Genomic DNA, 18,673 nt, shown 5'->3' with positions numbered 1-18,673 from the left:
GTCTGGCGTCGTTGACGCTCTTATTGTGAAATACGTGTATTTCCGGTATCTGCGTACCAGCCTTCTTCAGAGGGGTTCACTATCTGACAGCCGGGGCCGGTTGCTAAACGAGTTAGCAGTCACAGTTCTGTAGTATTAGACGATATCTGGCGTCCTAGAGCTACATGTTTATAGTAGCGTGTAGTTGCCTGTCTTACGTCAGCTGAATACGGGTCCTCCCTAAATGACTTGACTCGCAGTGTGTGGCTAGCTAGCACACAGGAGGGTGGGGACAAAAAAACTTCCACAGACCTCGCCCAGCCTTCGCTTCATTCCAGCAGGCAGCTACTCTTTTTGACGGTGTGAGAGTTCCACACCGCGTAACCACATACTTATTCAACGGGAGACTGACACAGTCGTGTCAACTAAAGGGCAGAAATAATTAATCATGTTCAGAAAGAACTTGAAGAAGGACCCCGAGCTGTTCCAGAACGTGTCGGAGGGTCTACGGCGGCTCTACCGGACCAAACTGTTCCCTCTGGAGGACACGTATCGATTCCACGACTTCCACTCTCCTGCGCTCGAAGATGCCGACTTCGACAACAAACCCATGGTGCTCCTGGTGGGTCAGTACTCCACCGGGAAGACCACGTTCATCCGGCACCTCATGGAGCAGGACTTCCCCGGTATGCGGATTGGCCCCGAGCCCACGACGGACTCTTTCATCGCGGTGATGCACGGCGACCAGGACGGGGTGATACCGGGAAACGCTCTGGTGGTCGACCCCAAGAAGCCCTTCCGCAAACTCAACGCCTTTGGCAACGCGTTTCTTAACAGGTAATAAATGTTAGAGCCAGAGCCGCAGTAAAGAGCTTACACCGAGCAATGTGGAGAATGTATTAATTAATACAACCAGGATTATAGAACCTGAGCAAGTTAGAGCCCTGGAGTTATGTATTAAGGTGTGATTGTAATGGATATGTAATTTCAATGTCAGCTGTGTGTTTTAAGAACCATGTCAAAACAGCACGTCACCCATCATTTAAATGCCCTCCTTACATGTCCTTACATGTTACCACCGCACAGGTAAACGCACAGTATTCTGTTGCACAATGTTCCCAGCAGCAGGCTCTGGGAAACCGTGTGAGAGAGAGAGAGAGAGAGAGAGAGAGAGAGAGAGAGAGAGAGAGAGAGAGAGAGAGAGAGAGAGTTCTCCCCTTTCATCATCCTGAGAAAAATGCGGTTGTTTAGTGTCAATAGTTACTGGAAGTGCCACTCTGTGTATTGCAAAGCAAATAGACAGGAAGGTGCTTTCCAACACCTGAAGTCCTTTCACTTTTGGATCAAACCCTGCCAGTTTGACATTGCACCTTCCTTGCCCTTCTTCAGGCAGCTTCTTACTAAAAAAAGCACCTGAGACAGAGACGCTGGTGACGGATCTTTGCGTCCCGAAGCGTGGCCCCTTGAACATAGAAAACAGTTGTAAGTGTTGCCAGGCAATGAGATGACCCTGTCCTGCCCTCAGATGTAGGTGCTAAAAGTTTCGATCCCCTTTGGTCATATAAGTGTTACCTCATCAGTAGAAGCCGACGAGCCAACTCCCTTATTAACTGCCAGTGTGTCGGCCCTTATGAGATAGTATCACTACCTTCTGTTTCATTGAGTCAGCAGGTGTTTCACTGAGTCATTCAGACATTCAGCTCTTTGGAGTTTGATCCACGTGCCCGATGATCCGGAGGTTCTGAGGAAACCTCCGGAGCACTTCCCAAACTTTTATGAATCACTTAGGCCTGATGTCAAAACTCTAGATGACTCGCATGAAGTATTGAACAGGTTGTTCTTTCAACTAATGAGTACAAGATGAAATGGCAGAAATTTTGAAATGGCAAAATAAAAGCAGAAGAGAAAGTGAAACGCACGAATAGTGCTAGGTGAGGCCACACAAGCAGTGTACTGTGAGTCAGAGCCAGTGTTACGATGTCCGGTGAAAACATCTTAATCCAATCTATTGTGGGGGGGGGGGGTATTTGTGTGATGACATCAGATGGCTGACATCCAATTGCTGATGGTGTCACTTCCTGTAGAGGATGTGGGTATATCCCCTCTCTTCTCAGTGTGGTGGTGTCACCCTGCACAGGAATAAAGCCAAACAGATGGACAAAACAAATAAACAAATGACTAACAAACTCTCAAGTTGACACTTCCCCCAGTTAGGCCCATATCCTATTATCTGTTGAGCTGGTAAATGGTAAATTAACTCGCATTTACATAGCGCCTTTCTAGTCTTCTGTACACTACATGTCAACATTCACTCATTCAGACACATTAATACATTGATGGCAGAGGTTGCAGATTCCTTCCGTCAATTGTGTGGAGTGTTTGCTTTATCGTGCATCGGTGCAAACTGCTGCTAAACGGCATCAGTCAAAGTCATGCATTTCAGATAACATTTCAAAAGTGTGGGACCTCCCGGGCCACGATTCACCCTTTTTGGAGTTTATTACAGACTTGAGGGGAAACCAGATAAGATTGTGTATAAACAAAGACTATTGACTATTGCAGCAAACTGTTGGACGGACTCCTGCGGTATCATGGGACTCGTGGCCCTCTTCAGTGTTCAGGCTTGAGTGGCCTCCATTGGTTTGGGGAAAGCTCACATGATTCCACATAACATAATGTTTGTATGACAACAGCAGGTGTAGGACCTGTTAGAACAGCTCGGTGTCAGTGTTGGCCTAATGCATAATTAATCAGTTGTAATGGCACCCAGCCCAGATCAGACTTACAGTTTGGGGGGAAAAAAAAAAAGAAGTCTGTCAAGAACCAGATCCAGTGAAACATTTGGAACTCGGCTGCTTTGGGCTCTGACTCTGCCAGTTTTCCACTTTCCCTTTGAGGAGGCCAAATGTATTTGGATTGGCCTTCAGCGAGCTGGCTGACTGAATGTGTGTTATTCATAGAAGTAGATAGATATAGATATCGAGGATCAGATTGTGTTAATTGACCTGATTCGAGGTGGAGGAGAAAGCGTCGCGTCAGAGGAGCCTTGCTCAGCGGGATGGCAGCTCCCAGTGTAGCTCTTTAACCACAGTCATCCAACCTGCAGATTAGCCTTTAACTACCTGCCTTAGACAGGACTTACCCCTCAATATAATCAGGTATTTATGAAGAGAGTAAACAAAAATCAGTCATGTGATCCACCCTACATTTTGTTCTGGGATTTAGCAACCAAAAAGCTAGTGGCTGGTGTGCTCCCCTTTGCATGTGCACTGATTTGTACTAAATCCTAAATGTTTCTGTAAAATGAACTCCGGATAAACCTGCATATTTTAAAGCTTTAGGTTCCTTTTTAGTTAACATGTCGCTGCAGTCAAAAGGGCCTCGGGTTGTTTGTTCTCTCTGTAAGCCATTAGTCAGTAAAACCGAGTCAGCAAAGTTTATGTTCCGCACTGGCCCACCCTGGCCTACACCGTCCCGCTCCGTCCTGTCCTGCGCATGGCCTTTTATTCCAGGACACTGACTCTGCACTTTTACTCAGATAGGGGTTTGACCCACACACAGCCTTATGGAGCACATAACAAACACAAATACACATGAGGATATATATATGCTCTATAAATAATTTATTCACACACACACACAAGACGCACAAGATTTTAGAGGAAGCAAAAATGATAAAGTGACACGATTGTAAACTTCACGTCCACATCTACAAGTGCTAGCGGCAGCCGCCCTGTTTCCTCTTCTCTACGGGAAGTGGAGGTTGCCATGTGAGTGAAGGTCAGTGGTCAGGAGGTGGGGCGAGAGAGGAAGACCCTCTTTCATAAGCCGGGAGCCAGACCCCCCGATCACATGAGCGGTCTGATGCGGAGTGTGAACCCCAGGCCTTCATGCCTCACGGAGAAGATGGGTTTCTCACTTTCACGAGACATAATTGAACAGCGAAGGATCTCGGCTAGTTCAAGGCCCCCCCCCCCCCCCCCCGTGCCTGGTAGGGTCCTCTGTTTCTGAGAATTCCAGCTCAGAGTTCATCGCACATTTTTTTCCTAGTAGCTCTGTCTGGAAAATGTCGGGATGGATAGTTAAATGGAAAAGCCAAAATTCCAACTGGATATCATACGCCATCAGCTATGAGAGGCAATGGAAAAGCCTGCATGTTTGTTATCTTTGGCAGTCTCTGCTATTGTAATGTAATAGTTCACATAGGATCTCTATGCGTGAAGCCCGTCTCTCATATTTCTTTGACTTTGTTCATTGTCCTTGGATTTTCCTTTTTCCTCCCTACGTGTGGTATGGGATCTCTGTTAGGGTTTGTGGTGTGTGTGTGTGTGTGTGTGTGTGTGTGTGTGTGTGTGTGTGTGTGTGTGTGTGTGTGTGTGTGTGTGCGTCTGTGTGTGTCTGCCCTCGGTGTGGTTGCAGCAGGAATGTAAAAGCATGGTTCTCCCGGTCTTATGACCCGGTGCCTCTGAGCTCATGTTGTGAGTATTGGTTCAGATTGAGTGAAAGAGCAGCAGAGCGAGAAGAAGCACTGGGAGCTGTTTGGTGTCTTAACAATCACTTTCTTTGTCCTGAGTGGGACTCCATGGGTTTATGCAAAACCACTCTTCCTCTCACACTTTATAGTGTGTGTGTGTGTGTGTGTGTGTATGTGTGTGTATCTGTCTGTGTTTATGTGTGTGTGTGTGTGTGTGTGTGTGTGTGTGTGTGTGTGTGTGTGTGTGTGTGTGTGTTTGTGTGTGTGTGCCTTGGCTCGATTTCTGTTGGACAGCAACGCTCCCCTTTTAAAGTTTAAACTCCAGTGTGTCAGCCTAAAGGAGACCATTGTGTAGTGACTGATGTTGTGAATGAGTATTCATAACCTATGATGTATTGTACCAGTGTTTCCCTAACATTCCTACATCAATGGTTACCTCCTACAAGCAGGCCACACCCCCACTGTTTGGAACATTTGAATCATGTAGTCACTGTTTTTCTACAAACAAACAAAAAAGATCCAGAGAGTCAACTAGAGTTGAATCTATTAATCATTTAATAAATTCAAATAATTGCCAATTGTTCAGTGGTTCCAGTTTTTTATTCTAAGGATTTGTTGCTTTACTTTGTCTTATGTTACAAACTGAATATCTTAGACTCTTGGTTCGGACAAAGCAAGCAAGTTGAAGACGTCCTCCTGAACTTTAGGAAATCTTTCACTATTTTATGACATTTTACAGATCAAATGATTCATTATTAGTGTTACAATCTGTAGGGAGATGAATCAATAACTATATTTATTGTTAGTTGCAGCCCTACTGTCAAGGTTAAGTTAAACAGCAGGCATCTAATTTGCTGTGTGGAAAGAATCTGGTTCCTTTGCATAATTTTTTGCTTTTTATATTAGGCGTGCATGTGGACAACTTGAAGGACTGGTGGCAGCACCCTGAACCCAAACCTTTCCTGTCCACCAACTGCTACTGTGTTCTAGCTGCGTGACTTTCCAGCCAAGGGTATATCCCACTAACGTTAGTGCCAGAGAGCAAGAAGGTTGTGACTGAAAAGCTCCAGAATAATGTCTGTTTAATGCCAAGCTTATGTATAAACACTCTCACTCAACTGTTTTCTCTCTCTCTCTCTCTCTCTCTCTCTCTCTCTCTCTCTCTCTCTCTCTCTCTCTCTCTCTCTCTTACTTTCTTTTTCTCCCCTCTGTGTCCTTCTTGGCAGGTTCATGTGTGCCCAGATGCCTAACCCCGTCCTGGAGAGCATCAGTATCATCGATACTCCTGGAATTCTGTCTGGGGAGAAGCAGAGGATAAGCAGAGGTCTGCACACTCACACTTTACCCACTCTCTCTCACTCACCTTTAGTCATTCGTACTATCATTGTCTAATGGAGCCACACCCTCTCTGTTCAAAACCTCCGAAATACTGTCGTGACATACATGCAAAATGAACCCACAGGAAGTCACCCGTTCAGATATGAAAAGGAAACGCTCTTTAACAACACACACACTCTTCCTTTCCCCTAAGTCTCGCTCTGGTATTCTTGTTTGGCATGCGCTCTACAAAGTCAACTGTAGCCGTCTAGCTTTTAGTGCTGTTAGACCTGTATTTAACTCTAAACACCCTCTGGTCAAATCCTCATGTAAAACAGCCTGGCTGTAGCAAGCAGAGGGCACAGAGCACTTTGAAGTTCACTTCCTGTCTCTGTACCTGTGGTTCTCTGCAGCACAGTCCACTTTCACATCCTTCCCTCACTTTAGTTCTTCTCTCTGTTTTTCAGATCGGCTGTAGCCAGGTTTATATATAACGAATAGAATGAGCGTCAATAATCAAACAACATTTCCTCTTCTATAGCTGTGGGCCCTCTCTATTTGTCCTGTGTTGTATCATTTATCACTTTACATCCGAGTCATTTCCCTGTGCGCTCTGGACATAAATCAATTAATACTTGTATTCACGTGTCCACGTGCTCCAACAGTTCCGTGACCTACAGGGTGTCTTCAGAATTGCTACGTACACAGTTTTTACTTTTACTTTTGATGATCCGACAGAACTGAGAACTGACAGACGATAACAGTACAGCCGAACACACAGCTTCTGCTTTTTCTACCTGATTTGAGCCCCTTTTAAGAGGAAGCCTACATACAAGAGTTTTTGTGTAATTGAGGGAAAGGATGTGGAGTCAAATGGCAAACATAGTGGAGAGTTTCCCAAGACTGCCCCCCCCACAACCACCACCACCGCACAGTCAGAGAATCTGCTTTTCATTATTGAGTTGTATTTCCCACGGGACACCGAAAGAAGGAAAGGAGAAACGATATTAAGACGTTAAACAAAAAAATTATCTGCAACTATTTACTTAATTTATTCATCAATTAAGTTATTTTCAAGCGCCAAACATTCTTTGGTTATAGCTTCTATTAATTTAATATCTTTAAATATTAAGTATCTCTAAAACAAGCGATGTGATGACATTCATTTGGTCTGAAGGACATTATTATGGGCATTTAGTTTTTTACTGTTTTCTGACATTTCTTAGACGAAACGATGAATCACTTAATAGAGAAAGTAGTTGACGGATGGACCGATAATGAGAAGCAGATGAGAGACAGGAAGAGTACGGATTGTTGGCAAAGCAGTGTAGAGGCCAAACATGCGACTGTAAACATACGAGCATAAATTAGTGCTGATAAGAAACTGAAAAAAGAGTCTGCATGAATGAAAAGACGAGGTCGAGGGGACTCTGTCCAAAAAGAGGACAGACGAAATCGGAGACCTCATACCTCAGTTGTGTTTTCTATACATACATACTTATACTCTGGAGAACGGAACAGGAAGACACACACACACACACACACACACACACACACACACACACACACACACACACACACGTTATCCTCGTAACTGTTTCTACATAAACACAGATACAATACTGTACTACCAACACATACTGTACTCACTGTATCATATAAACACTGAAGAGTGTGTGTGTGTGTGTGTGTGTGTGTGTGTGTGTGTGTGTGTGTGTGCGTGCGTGTGCGTACAGCCAGCTTTATATTCAGACACAATGAATTTGTGATTGCATAATACTTTTATTATGGATTCATTTTTTGATGAGGTGAGCATGTAAGTGGAGTTCAGAGCTTGTTCCTCAGTGAACGACAAAGTGCCAAAAACTATTACGAAACTGATTTTGCAGAACTTGTTGGCGTCTTTCCCATAATCGTTGCTGATGACATGGATACTGACACGTTTAACAGCATTCAGCATGTTCAGCTGACCGAAGAAAAAAAAGATTTCTCAGAAGCTCAGTTGATACTTTTAGAACTTGTGGCCACAACGTATCCCTGGACCTTTTGTTTTAAGGAGTAGTTTGACTTTTTGAGAAACACCTGTATTCACCTTCTGGCTCAGAGTTTGATCACAAGATGAATAACACTCTCATGTCTGTACACACTAGATATGAAGCTACTGCCAGAGACAGTTTGCTCTAAACTGAAGATCTTTGAGTTTCAGACTCTTGGTCAAAAAAACAAAAAAAGCAATGTGAAGTCATCTCCGTTTGTGCTCTGGGAAATTGAGATTACTTTTGGATTTTGGGTGGATTCTTTTTGCCTCTGGACAGAGCAAGACCAGCTGTTTCCCCCCAATCTCCACTCTTACTGCAGCGCTAAGCTAACTAGCTAACTGTAGCTTCATATTTGCTGTGAAGACATGACTGGTATCAACCGTCTCGACTCTCAGCAAGACAGTGAATACGTTTTTCCCCCGAAATTCCAAACTATTTATCAAATTATCATGGAGATTTGAGTAAAATTTTTTAATATGATCAGATTTTAGACTATAGCCCGATGTTTCCACTTCTCTGCTCTCTCTGTCAATGATTGACACATGATTGTGAGTGCAGATTTGTCAGAGTGCATGGGTGTGTCCCTGTATGTCTACACACATGGTAAAGGCGCAGCAGTTGTCGATGCTATGTGCTATAAGTACGTCTAAGCTTGACCAGCTGTCTCTCTGTCTGATTCCCTGACCCATGTGTTAAAAACAGACTTCAGAGAATGAGCAAATGTCCTCAGCGGGCTCCCACAGGGATCTTGGACTTTTAAATATTCCCCTTTTTTATCCCCCTCTGCTTTCACATGTCGTCATGCGCACAAACGGGCACAAACTTGTTGTTGAAGGGGTTTTCCTGCGTCCCTCCTCTATGTCCATCTCTTATTGCATTAATGTCTTTTACTTTCACTTTTACTCCCCCCCCCCCCCCCCCCCCAGTCTCTCTCTCGCCTCTTTCTATCTCCTCATATCATGTCTCATTTTATCCATCTACTGTATCGCTGTCTCTCTTTTGTATACACGTGCTCAGACACAGACAAAGGCCAGCTATGTTGGAATGCATGTGCAGCAGATCTACCGCTGATTGTGCGACAGCCGAGATGAGCTTTTAGAGCAACTGCATTCTTCTCTGATCAGATGACACACGGACGCTAATCAGAACCATAATTCTCTCCTCCTCACTCCCTCCTTCACTCTCTATACCAAAAGGAAAGCTCAGTTAAAAAGGCCCGTTTTATGTCATTTGACTTATTCCCCTTTGTTTCTCAGATAACCAGAGGAAGTGAATAGTATGTTGAGTTTCTGTACTCCAGCTCAGGTTATCGACATCACTGACACTGCATAATATTTTATTTTAACTCTTGAACTTCCTGTCTATCTCAAATGTTTCCGCTCTTGCTTAATTTTTCTTTTCTTTCATTACTATTAAGCTTGTTTCTTAGAAGGCGCATTGCTGAAAACTGTCCCTAATAATGAGAGGTCATTTCTTTGCTAATACATGTTGTAGATTGAAAAGTGAGATTTTCCAAATGGACTTCAAACCGTCTTTACCTTCAAAAGCCTCTCCTGCTGTCTCAGTGAAGCTAGTTAATAGGTAACCAGGGAGAAAAAGCTCTTATCTAAACATTGGTGGATCAACATGACTTGGAATATGAACGTGAAACCCACAATTCCACATACGCCAACACACAATTTATTGACCGATTGAGCTCTTTGTCAGGTTCAACTCTTGCATTTCTTCAGAATGGTCGGTTTGTTTGCAAGTTTTTGTCTTGGACACAGTAAAAAAAATCCATTTAAGAATCTTAAAAAAAACAAAACTTCTACTACTCAAAATAACAGCCAAATATTTTAGGCAACAAAGAAAAAAGAGTAGTTGACATGATACAGCACGCTAAATCCAAATACTACCGTTCCTCACTCACCATGTGTTACAGTACTGCCATGTTTCTTTTTTGAAAACTAATGTCATATAGTTGTTTCCAGCCTAAATGCATACAAAAAAAAAATGTTATTCTGACCTTCAGTCAGTCAGTTCAGAGTGGGAAAAAATTGCAGTGAATCGACCTCACAAAGCCAGTGACGGGTCAATGTGGTTGTCATAAGGTGTCACACCGGTGTCTGTGCAGATCCCGTCTTTAACCAGCCGCTCTCCTCTCCTTTCTCTCTCTCCAGGTTACGACTTCGCCGCAGTGCTGGAGTGGTTTGCAGAGCGCGTAGACCGCATCATCCTCCTGTTCGACGCTCACAAGCTGGACATCTCGGACGAGTTCTCCGAGGTCATCCGAGCGCTGAAGAACCACGAGGACAAGATGCGCGTGGTGCTGAACAAGGCGGACCAGATCAGCACCCAGCAGCTGATGAGGGTCTACGGAGCGCTGATGTGGTCTTTAGGAAAAATCATCAACACGCCTGAGGTAAAAAAAGCATTTATTTTTCCATTTTAGCTTTTGTGATCCACAGGTTTATTTTAAAATGGACACGGTTTCAATCTCTTTTGGATCTGGGACTGAAATGTTCATGTATTGAGGGAACATTTGGCTGTTAGCTTCTCTGGACAGAGGTCACATGAAAAGTGACGTATTTTAAGATGGTTCCAGCTAATATTCTCAGTCATTGTTAAAAAAAACTGGTGCTATCTGATATGAGCTGACCCAGCTTGTCTTATGATTTTTACTGTTGAGTTAATGTTTGATCCAGGGCCATATTCATAAACCCATCCAAGAGAAACCTTTGGATCATGTTGAGAATTATTCATTGACTTGGAGAGTGTGTTGTATTGTGAAGCCTCTCTACGAGATGTGAAGCAGAGAACACGTAAGTTTTTAAAATTGCTTCACTGTCGACCTCACGGCCCTGTATTGCATTACCACACATCCTCTTGTGTGGGTGTGGGCAGTTAAGTGTAACCTACTGAACAGATTAATGGATGTTGACTTGTGTTAACTTTTCTCCAGGTGGTACGCGTGTACATTGGGTCGTTCTGGGCTCAGCCCCTGTTGATCCCAGACAACAGGAAGTTGTTTGAAGCAGAGGAGCAGGACCTGTTCTTGGACATCCAGTCGTTGCCGCGTAACGCAGCTCTACGCAAACTCAACGATCTCATCAAACGAGCCCGCCTCGCCAAGGTCAGTACTAACGAGACCAAGGCTGCGTTCCAAATCTAATCATTTTTATTTTAGTACGTATTGCACAAAATGTACTGTTACATATGATATACGCATAAAGCGTTTACAGCCATGCTAGTGGCTCCGTTAGCCACAGCGGTGCTTTTAGCTAAAGGCTGATTTAATTCATCCAACAGTTCAGGTCAGAATCAATGTGGTGGACCGACACACAGACATCGCCATCTCAAGTTTCGTGCTGCTAGAGTGGCTAAAAAACACCTGATTTAAAAAGTTGCATCTCGTTCTACATCATTCTCACATCACTGCCCTCTGTCCTCCAGCGCCACAAGATTTTACACAAAGGATTACACAAAAACAAGTTCTGTCTTATGCAACTTTGTTAGTGTTTAGTTTCTTAACCAACCAAAGGAAGAAGTGAGTGCAATCTGATGTCTGATGATTTGAGCATTTTGATAAACCAGAAGGGAAGAGGGATTATTTGTTACTTCTGCTACACGTCTATATGCATGTTGTAATATTGTAAATTCACAACTTTAAACTCCCCCCCGAGAAACGCATGAAATACTCTGATAGGGTTTTTCCACAAAAGGTTTGATCAACTAAATATTTTGATAACTACTTACTCTTAAAATTGCATCTACTCCTTTTGCCCCAGTGAAACATCCAGTATCTATAAATCATTATTTTAAAGTTTAACTGCTGGACACAAGATGTTTCATTCTTCACTCTGTGTTTGTTTTCTGTGCATTTCAAGTTTCCACATCACAGTTGCATACGGGACCGTTAACTCAGTTTATTCAATCAGGTCATTAATTGGTTTCAATAATCCCTGAAAGTATGTCTGTTCTATTTCCTTCATGGTGTCTAGGTACAGGCCTATATTATCAGCTCTCTGAAGAAAGACATGCCGAGTGTGTTTGGGAAGGACTCCAAGAAGAAGGAGCTGATAGCCAACCTGGCAGAGATCTACCATAAGATTGAGAAGGAGCACCAGATCTCACCCGGAGATTTCCCCAACTTGGCCAAGATGCAGGTATGATTTAAAAAAAGATGAATCCAGCCTCCTACACAGCAGACTGTGATGTACGATTCAGGGCAGGCTGCTTCACGGTCTGTTCCTAAACATAACCGAGTAGTTGCATATTTGACGAAAAAACGTCTGCCGTGCTACATAGTGTGTTAGAAGCTAAGGGTTCAGAGTAGAATGACCTTCCAACCTTTACTCTCTTCACATCTTTGCCCTTCTTTCCTGCCCTTGCTCTCCAGGATGGGCCAGGACGGGGATGAGATTTATTTTTCCTGGTTTGTCAGGAAATCCTGCTTCTTGTATGCTGCACCCATTGGTAGCCATTGAAGACTGATCTATTTCTATCACCAATTCCTGTTTTCTCTCAACCCCCCCATCCCTTCAGGAGCAACTGAACGGCCAGGACTTCTCTAAGTTCGCAGTGCTGAAGCCCAAGCTGCTGGAGGCTGTGGAGGACATGCTGGCCAACGACATCGCCCGTCTCATGGCCATGGTGCGCCAGGAAGAGGCCGCCATGCCCAGCCAGTCCGTCAAGGGTGGAGCGTTTGAGGGAACCATGAGTGGACCCTTTGGTCACGGCTATGGAGAGGGTGCCAGCGAAGGCATCGACGAGCTGGAGTGGGTGGTGGGTCGCGATAAGCCTACATACGATGAGATCTTCTATACCCTCTCTCCCATCAACGGCAAAGTGTCCGGCGCTGCAGCCAAGAAAGAGATGCTGAAGTCCAAGCTGCCCAACACGGTCCTGGGGAAGATCTGGAAGCTAGCGGACGTGGATAAAGATGGCCTCCTCGATGACGACGAGTTCGCCCTGGCCAACCACCTGATCAAAGTGAAGCTGGAGGGCCACGAGCTGCCGGCCGAGCTCCCCAGACACCTGATCCCCCCGTCCAAACGCGAGACAACCGTGGAGGACTAGAGGAGGAGACGGGAGGGGGTGGCCCGGAGACCAGCCATGTCAACGCTTTGCATCATGTTCAGGACTCTCCAGAGAAAAGTCCAACCACAAGCATGAACAGCATCGTCCTCCATCAGAGTCTCCAGGCTTCCTTCCTGACACCACGAGGAGGTATCGCTGTGATCTGTTTCACCAGAGAGAGACTGGAGGGGATCGGGGGGAGGTGCGAGGGAGGGCAGGTCCATCTTTGTGCATTAGGGGATAGTATTTAGGTATCTGTTAGAAATCAATTGGGGGGAGGGAGGGGGTGGGGGGGTGCAAACTGATGAAAAGACAACGATCGTGAAAAGGTCATGAACTGATGGGTAGATGGAGTTTGCATGGTGGGGATGTCTTCTAAGCATTCAGTCCATATTATTATATGTTGATCCAAAGAAATATAGATTTTTTTTTCCATTTGGAGAGTGAAAGAGGAAATAAATCAAAACAGCTGTTATAATTGTTTTATCTATATTTTTGTATTTCCTGACTGTTAACGTTGACTCTTTCCAAATGCTTCCCTTTTTATTATTTTGCCAGATAAATAAAAAGGATTACTGTACCATCTGACTCGTGGTAATGTGGATTTGTATTGATATACAACATTGATTGGAGTTCATCAGATGTCTGACTCACAGAAGAAAGTCTCACTGGAAGAGAAGCTGGTTAAAATTGGGGAAAAGACTGGTTGTGTGGCTTTAATGTGTCATTTCGGGTCATGACAAGGACTGTGTCACCCAGAGGTCATCTACACACTGGGTTTTATTTTGAAACGCTCTCATTTTGATAGTTCCAATGTGGTGTACTGCCCTCTGTAGGACAGAAAGAGACATTAACGGCACCGCCACAGGACATATAAGGCCATTTGCCCACGATACAAGTGGCCTCTGCATATTTTTGAGGGCATATTGAAACCAGCGGCAGAGGCAGACACTTGTGACTTTCTCTGGAGAATTTTTCAGGACACATGGAAACAATTTAGAGAGCTAGAAATTCAGTCCAGGCTCAAGCAGATGAGCACAAATCATAAACGGAAAGACAGGAAGCGGAGGCTTTATTAAAGTCATATTGAGAGTCTGAATAAAGATGAAACTGGCTGCTTATAATTTCCCTTTACGTTCCACTTGTTAACCTGCTCAACTGTATAACTTTAGCCAGTATGAATCTGCTCTGAGGTATGTTTGGACAATTCAAATAAGATGTAGGTATAAGAAACTGAAATGTATATCAGTGGTTGATGGTAGATATGAAGGAACCTTGTTACTCTAGGGAGCAGCATCCATGTTATTAATGCAAAGCCAAAAATTATATAAACACACTATTTCTTTAACTGTTTGTTTACATTTTTCCACATCTGTAACTTGTTGTACATATTTTAGCCTCCACTTCAAAACATCCCCTGGTTTTCCAATTTTTGTGACGAGAGCACCAATCCTCTAAAAATGCACAATGTAATGTTTCATTTTCACGTTGCACTCATAGTCATGTGTCTCTCCCTCATCAGCCCACTCAGCCCTCCGTGGGGGAAAATCTGCACACTGACTCACTGGATTATCAGTCAGAATCAGAAACGCATGATGTTCTCCAGCTGTTACTTAATTTTGACAAAGTCCAGAGGCGCTCTCTTGTGTCTTGATAAGTTATTACAGGTGTTGTGTTTGGATAGACTCATATTAGAGCCAATTCTAACACAATGTATAGTTGTGTCCTTTAGGACGGTTACAAAACATGTAAAGACTTCTATGAAGAGCGTTGTTAAGGGTCATGATAGAGGTGTGATCAGATGTATAACATTTATCAAGTATCAGCAATAAATATATCATAATAAAGATGAAAAAACAGATACAAAGTAGATCAAAAATCTTTAAAAAATGTATTTATATTATATCTATACCAACCGAATAAATTGTTTTAGAAACCGACTTTTCTTGCAAATCAGAGAGAAGAGACTCTGACTGAAGCATCTTATTTATGACATACATGAAATACATTTTTTGGTTTCTGTCAAATGTTGCAAATTTCTAAGTGTTCGTTACTGTAGACTAAATTGTTGTCTAATGTTATATCCTTTCCAGCATTCCTGTGGCTTGCTGTAGTTAACGTAAACTTACAAGTGGTTGAAATATCTATGGTTTGGCGTCTTGACTGAGACAAACAGAAAAAGTAAACTGATGCATTGAAGTACAGTCAAAATTATAATTAAGTTAATTGTAAAATCATATTTGAGACTACATGATGTATATTTACAGCGTAATTCAAGGTTTCCATAAATTGTGTGCTAAATAATTCTAATGGTCACTTCTGCTTTTCACCCGTCGCTATTTGTAAAACCTAAAACCACCGCGGTGGGCTTTGATGAGCATTAGCACGGACAGCATTAGATAATTCACAGCTTGCAGTAGCTTCGGGGTTGCTCTTGTTCTGGTATGATAATATATTGACAGAGAGCTGCTTGAATGCCCACGGTGGTGTGAAGTGACTGTACGTCCCTGTGTGTTTGGATAGCTGTCCCACTCCCCCACTGTATATCTCTCCTATACACTGTTTCCTTTTTCCTGTCGTCCTCTGTTAGGACGCTGCTATCTTCCCCTCCATCTCTTTCCCCCTCTTTTCCCCTCCTTTTCTTCCACATGTTTATGGAGAGCAGCTTTTCCCTAAGTGTCTTTGTTTTTCATTTGTATTACCGCCACTCCCTCCGCCTCTTTCTCTTAACCCCCTCCCCTCACATTTGAGACTTCTACCTCTAAAAATAATCCCGTCGGCCCTCTGACACACTGACCCCTGCAGATAGCTGAGTGGGTCGGGCTTATACAACACAGTCGTGTGGAGGGAGTGCTGCTTCTCAGAGGCAGGTGAGGAATGACGCACCTGCATGTGTGTGTACAGTACAATCTGAGTACGAGTTTAACCTTATAAAGCCTTATGAAACAATGTCCATTTTTGATGCTTTCATTTAAGAAGAATGATTAAGTTGTCTCTGTGGTTTGACAGCATTTGTAAACCATTCAAACTCTGTGCAATGAACTACAAACATCTGGAGTTCAAACTAAAAACCTGAAAAGTTGACATTTCTGTCTTTCTAAAGCAGCACATAAACTTTGAACACAATACCTTTTTTAAAGTAAACATAAATATCACACAGAGTCAGTAAATTGAAAGGACAAGGATTTATTTTCTTGCAATGCTGACAGCTGAATACAGAGCAGCAATTCAATTGACATCCATGTTTTCAACGAGTGCCTCAAGATTCCGCAGCACAGTTTCACATTTTTAAGGGAAGACGAGGATGAAGAGGCAATCAACGAAAGGAGAGGAGGAAGGGGAGATAAGTGCCGAAAAGGAGTCTGATTACCAGCAAGACATTGACCCTGTTTGTGTAGAGTGGAGAGGGTGGTGGTGGTTTTACACTGAACTGGCATTAACAGCAATGCTACAACAGGTTTCTTTGCATTCAAGCTCAATGTTTCTGATGTATTTATAGAGCAAATATTTACATTTTTTACCCAGTAAAGACATAAAACAGACAAAAAAACATCACAAGAGAATGATTACAACTGTTGTGTCTGTATTGACTTGCCAATCAAACAATCAATCTGTCTACAACAAATTATCAGGGTGAGTCTTGTCCACTCCAGTCTGGTTCGAGCCAGGTTTGAGCATGCAGAAATAGAGATTTGCTGTTATTGAAAGTCCAGAAAGTTTTATGAGGTAGGCTGAAATGCAGTTTGTGGCTGCTTCGTTTTTTTTTTTTCTCTTCCAGTTTGTTTGCTTGTTGTCATTTCCGTTGGTTCAGTTCATTTTATCTACTTCAGGCTCAGCAGTGCGGCCTGGCTGCTGGTTGAGGCGCTCCGAACATCTCCTGCGAGGCGTAGGTGATGTAGAGGAAGCCGTCGGTGTCGCTGTGGTGGGAATAAACCTCCCCCATGCTGGAGGACATGCAGGACATGCTCTTCTCTGCCACCAGGAGGAACAGAGCCTGGGTGGATTCCAATGAAATCTTATTCCTGAAAGAAATAGAGAGGCAGTTGGAGGTGGACGAAGGATGGGAAACAACATATTTTTAGGACAAAGGAGGAGAGCGTATGAGGGAGGCACGCAGAGAACAATGGCAAATCTGACAGCTTGGGGGAGAAAGTGGAGAGAAGGGAGGGTTGGATTGAGGCGAAAAAAGGCTAGAAAACTCAAAAACATGTTGGTTGAGAAGTGAGTGGGAGCCTTGAGAAACTCTGCTGGTTCCACAAGCACACAGAGTCATAAATCATTTACCTGAGCAGACAGAGGAACTGACCCAAGGTGAGCTCGAAGGGAACCAGGAACTTTGTTTTGTCCAACAAGGGGAGAGTCTTTTCACGGATGTAACGTTCAACTATAACCTGAACACAAACACATATCTGTGGTCAGCTGGTGGTGGCATCACATGCAATTTAAAGTGTGAAACTGACGATTAAATGCATTATGTTTATATGGAAAATCAACTTACAGGCAGTTTGTTGGGGAATTTAGTCCTAATGGTGCACACTTCATCTTTTCTTGTTTCTAAAAAGAACCAGAGTAGAGTGTTTTATGCAGCATCCATACAGAGTTCAACGTTCAAAAGCAAGTAACAAATGTGACTTACCGAGGCATTTCCTTTGCTTGAAGGGCATCATCTCCATGGATTTCTCATAAGGAGCCATGTTTGTTTGTTGCTTAGGGCGGTTTGCAGAGACCAGCGGTGATGGAGGCGGTGCGGTGGTCTTGCCCGGGCTGACAGTAAAGTCCCCTCGGGTGGAAGTCAGCAAACCCCACTATGCTGCTGAGACCACTGGTGTTTTATAGAGGACGGGGCAGGGAGGAGTCGAAATGTGACAAACACAATCAAAGGCACACTCCTCGTCCTGGTGGGCAGTGTGTGCGGCTGTAGATTCACATGTGCTGGTTATCTAACTGGGCATTCTCACATCTACTGGTGATTTTGGGTGCTGCTGTCAAGTACACAGGCACACAGAGGGGTACAAACATGAAGCAGGGAGCGTAATGAGGACAGCCCAACATGTGAGGAGCATAAACACCACATGACATTAATGATTCAGACACGCGGTGACCCCAGAGGAACCTGGTGCCACTTTTATCATGAGATTGCTCTCACCTTTGACCTCACTGTCTGATGGCCATGCCGGCCGCATAACAGTTACGCTCTGAATGATCAAAATCAATCGTAACACTGACTGTAGTGTTATTGTGGAGGTTTCAGTTCTGATGCAGAATCTCCAAACTGTGATAAGACGTAAATATCTCCCAGTTCTTGTTTTTCTGATCTACTGTTATTTACTGACTCCCCATTGTCGCATTTACTATTCTCTATTTCTTCCCAAGCAGAACTTGAAGTCTGATCAGTGGGCGGTGGTGGAAAGTAACTAACATAATATATACTTATACTTATACTATGCAGTTTTTAGAACTTATTAATTCAGTATTTCCATTGTCGTCCACTTTATACTACTCCACTACATTTCAGAGGGAAATATTGTACTTTCCACTCAACTACATTAATTTGGTAACTTTAGTTACTTTGCAGGCTCAGATTAATAATACTAAATATAATCAACAAATACATTTTGATGTAATATTGTAAAGAATATAACACTTTATTGATTACTTGATGAAATTAACAAGCAGCCCAGCAGATACGTTATATAGAATCATATAAACTAGCTCCCCTTTTACCAGCTTCAAAAATAGTTAATGCATCTATCATTTAAAATCCAATAACATGATATAATTTATTCTAAAATGGGTCATTCTG

The 18,673-nt window shown here is 43.3% G+C and overlaps 2 protein-coding genes across 2 annotated transcripts; one reads left to right on the top strand and one right to left on the bottom strand.

Moving 5' to 3' along the window:
• The first annotated feature begins 70 nt into the window (after positions 1 to 70).
• On the top strand, positions 71 to 13,458 carry ehd1a (EH-domain containing 1a). The gene is made up of 6 exons (XM_068714932.1): positions 71 to 816; positions 5,680 to 5,777; positions 9,972 to 10,213; positions 10,754 to 10,924; positions 11,793 to 11,957; positions 12,337 to 13,458. Exons 1-6 carry the CDS (start codon positions 428 to 430, stop codon positions 12,868 to 12,870), a joined length of 1,599 nt encoding a protein of 532 aa, XP_068571033.1. The 5' UTR covers positions 71 to 427; the 3' UTR covers positions 12,871 to 13,458.
• Positions 13,459 to 16,084: 2,626 nt separating this feature from the next.
• map1lc3cl (microtubule-associated protein 1 light chain 3 gamma, like) lies at positions 16,085 to 17,655 on the bottom strand. The gene is made up of 4 exons (XM_068715495.1): positions 17,507 to 17,655; positions 17,369 to 17,424; positions 17,155 to 17,261; positions 16,085 to 16,892 (listed from the first exon to the last, which is right to left on the bottom strand). The coding sequence occupies exons 1-4, from the start codon at positions 17,562 to 17,564 to the stop codon at positions 16,703 to 16,705; spliced, it is 411 nt and encodes a 136-aa protein (XP_068571596.1). The 5' UTR covers positions 17,565 to 17,655; the 3' UTR covers positions 16,085 to 16,702.
• Positions 17,656 to 18,673: the final 1,018 nt, after the last annotated feature.

The sequence above is a fragment of the Cebidichthys violaceus genome, unplaced genomic scaffold (assembly GCF_023349555.1).
Source record: "Cebidichthys violaceus isolate CVI_PGR_0920_01 unplaced genomic scaffold, fCebVio1.0.p SCAF_2, whole genome shotgun sequence".
NCBI lineage: Eukaryota > Metazoa > Chordata > Actinopteri > Perciformes > Stichaeidae > Cebidichthys > Cebidichthys violaceus.
Note: the sequence above shows the minus strand (reverse complement) of the source record. Positions and strands in the feature narration are given on the sequence as shown.

What these genes read in the sequence shown, in the direction of transcription:
- ehd1a (XM_068714932.1), top strand. Translation starts at nt 428, where the DNA reads ATGTTCAGAAAGAACTTGAAGAAGGACCCCGAGCTGTTCCAGAACGTG. An exon ending in GGCAACGCGTTTCTTAACAG is followed by an intron (nt 817 to 5,679) that starts GTAATAAATGTT and finishes CCTTCTTGGCAG; the next exon opens with GTTCATGTGTGCCCAGATGC. An exon ending in AAATCATCAACACGCCTGAG is followed by an intron (nt 10,214 to 10,753) that starts GTAAAAAAAGCA and finishes ACTTTTCTCCAG; the next exon opens with GTGGTACGCGTGTACATTGG.
- map1lc3cl (XM_068715495.1), bottom strand. Translation starts at nt 17,564, where the DNA reads ATGGCTCCTTATGAGAAATCCATGGAGATGATGCCCTTCAAGCAAAGG. An exon ending in AATTCCCCAACAAACTGCCT is followed by an intron (nt 17,262 to 17,368) that starts GTAAGTTGATTT and finishes GTTTGTGTTCAG; the next exon opens with GTTATAGTTGAACGTTACAT. An exon ending in CAGTTCCTCTGTCTGCTCAG is followed by an intron (nt 16,893 to 17,154) that starts GTAAATGATTTA and finishes TATTTCTTTCAG; the next exon opens with GAATAAGATTTCATTGGAAT.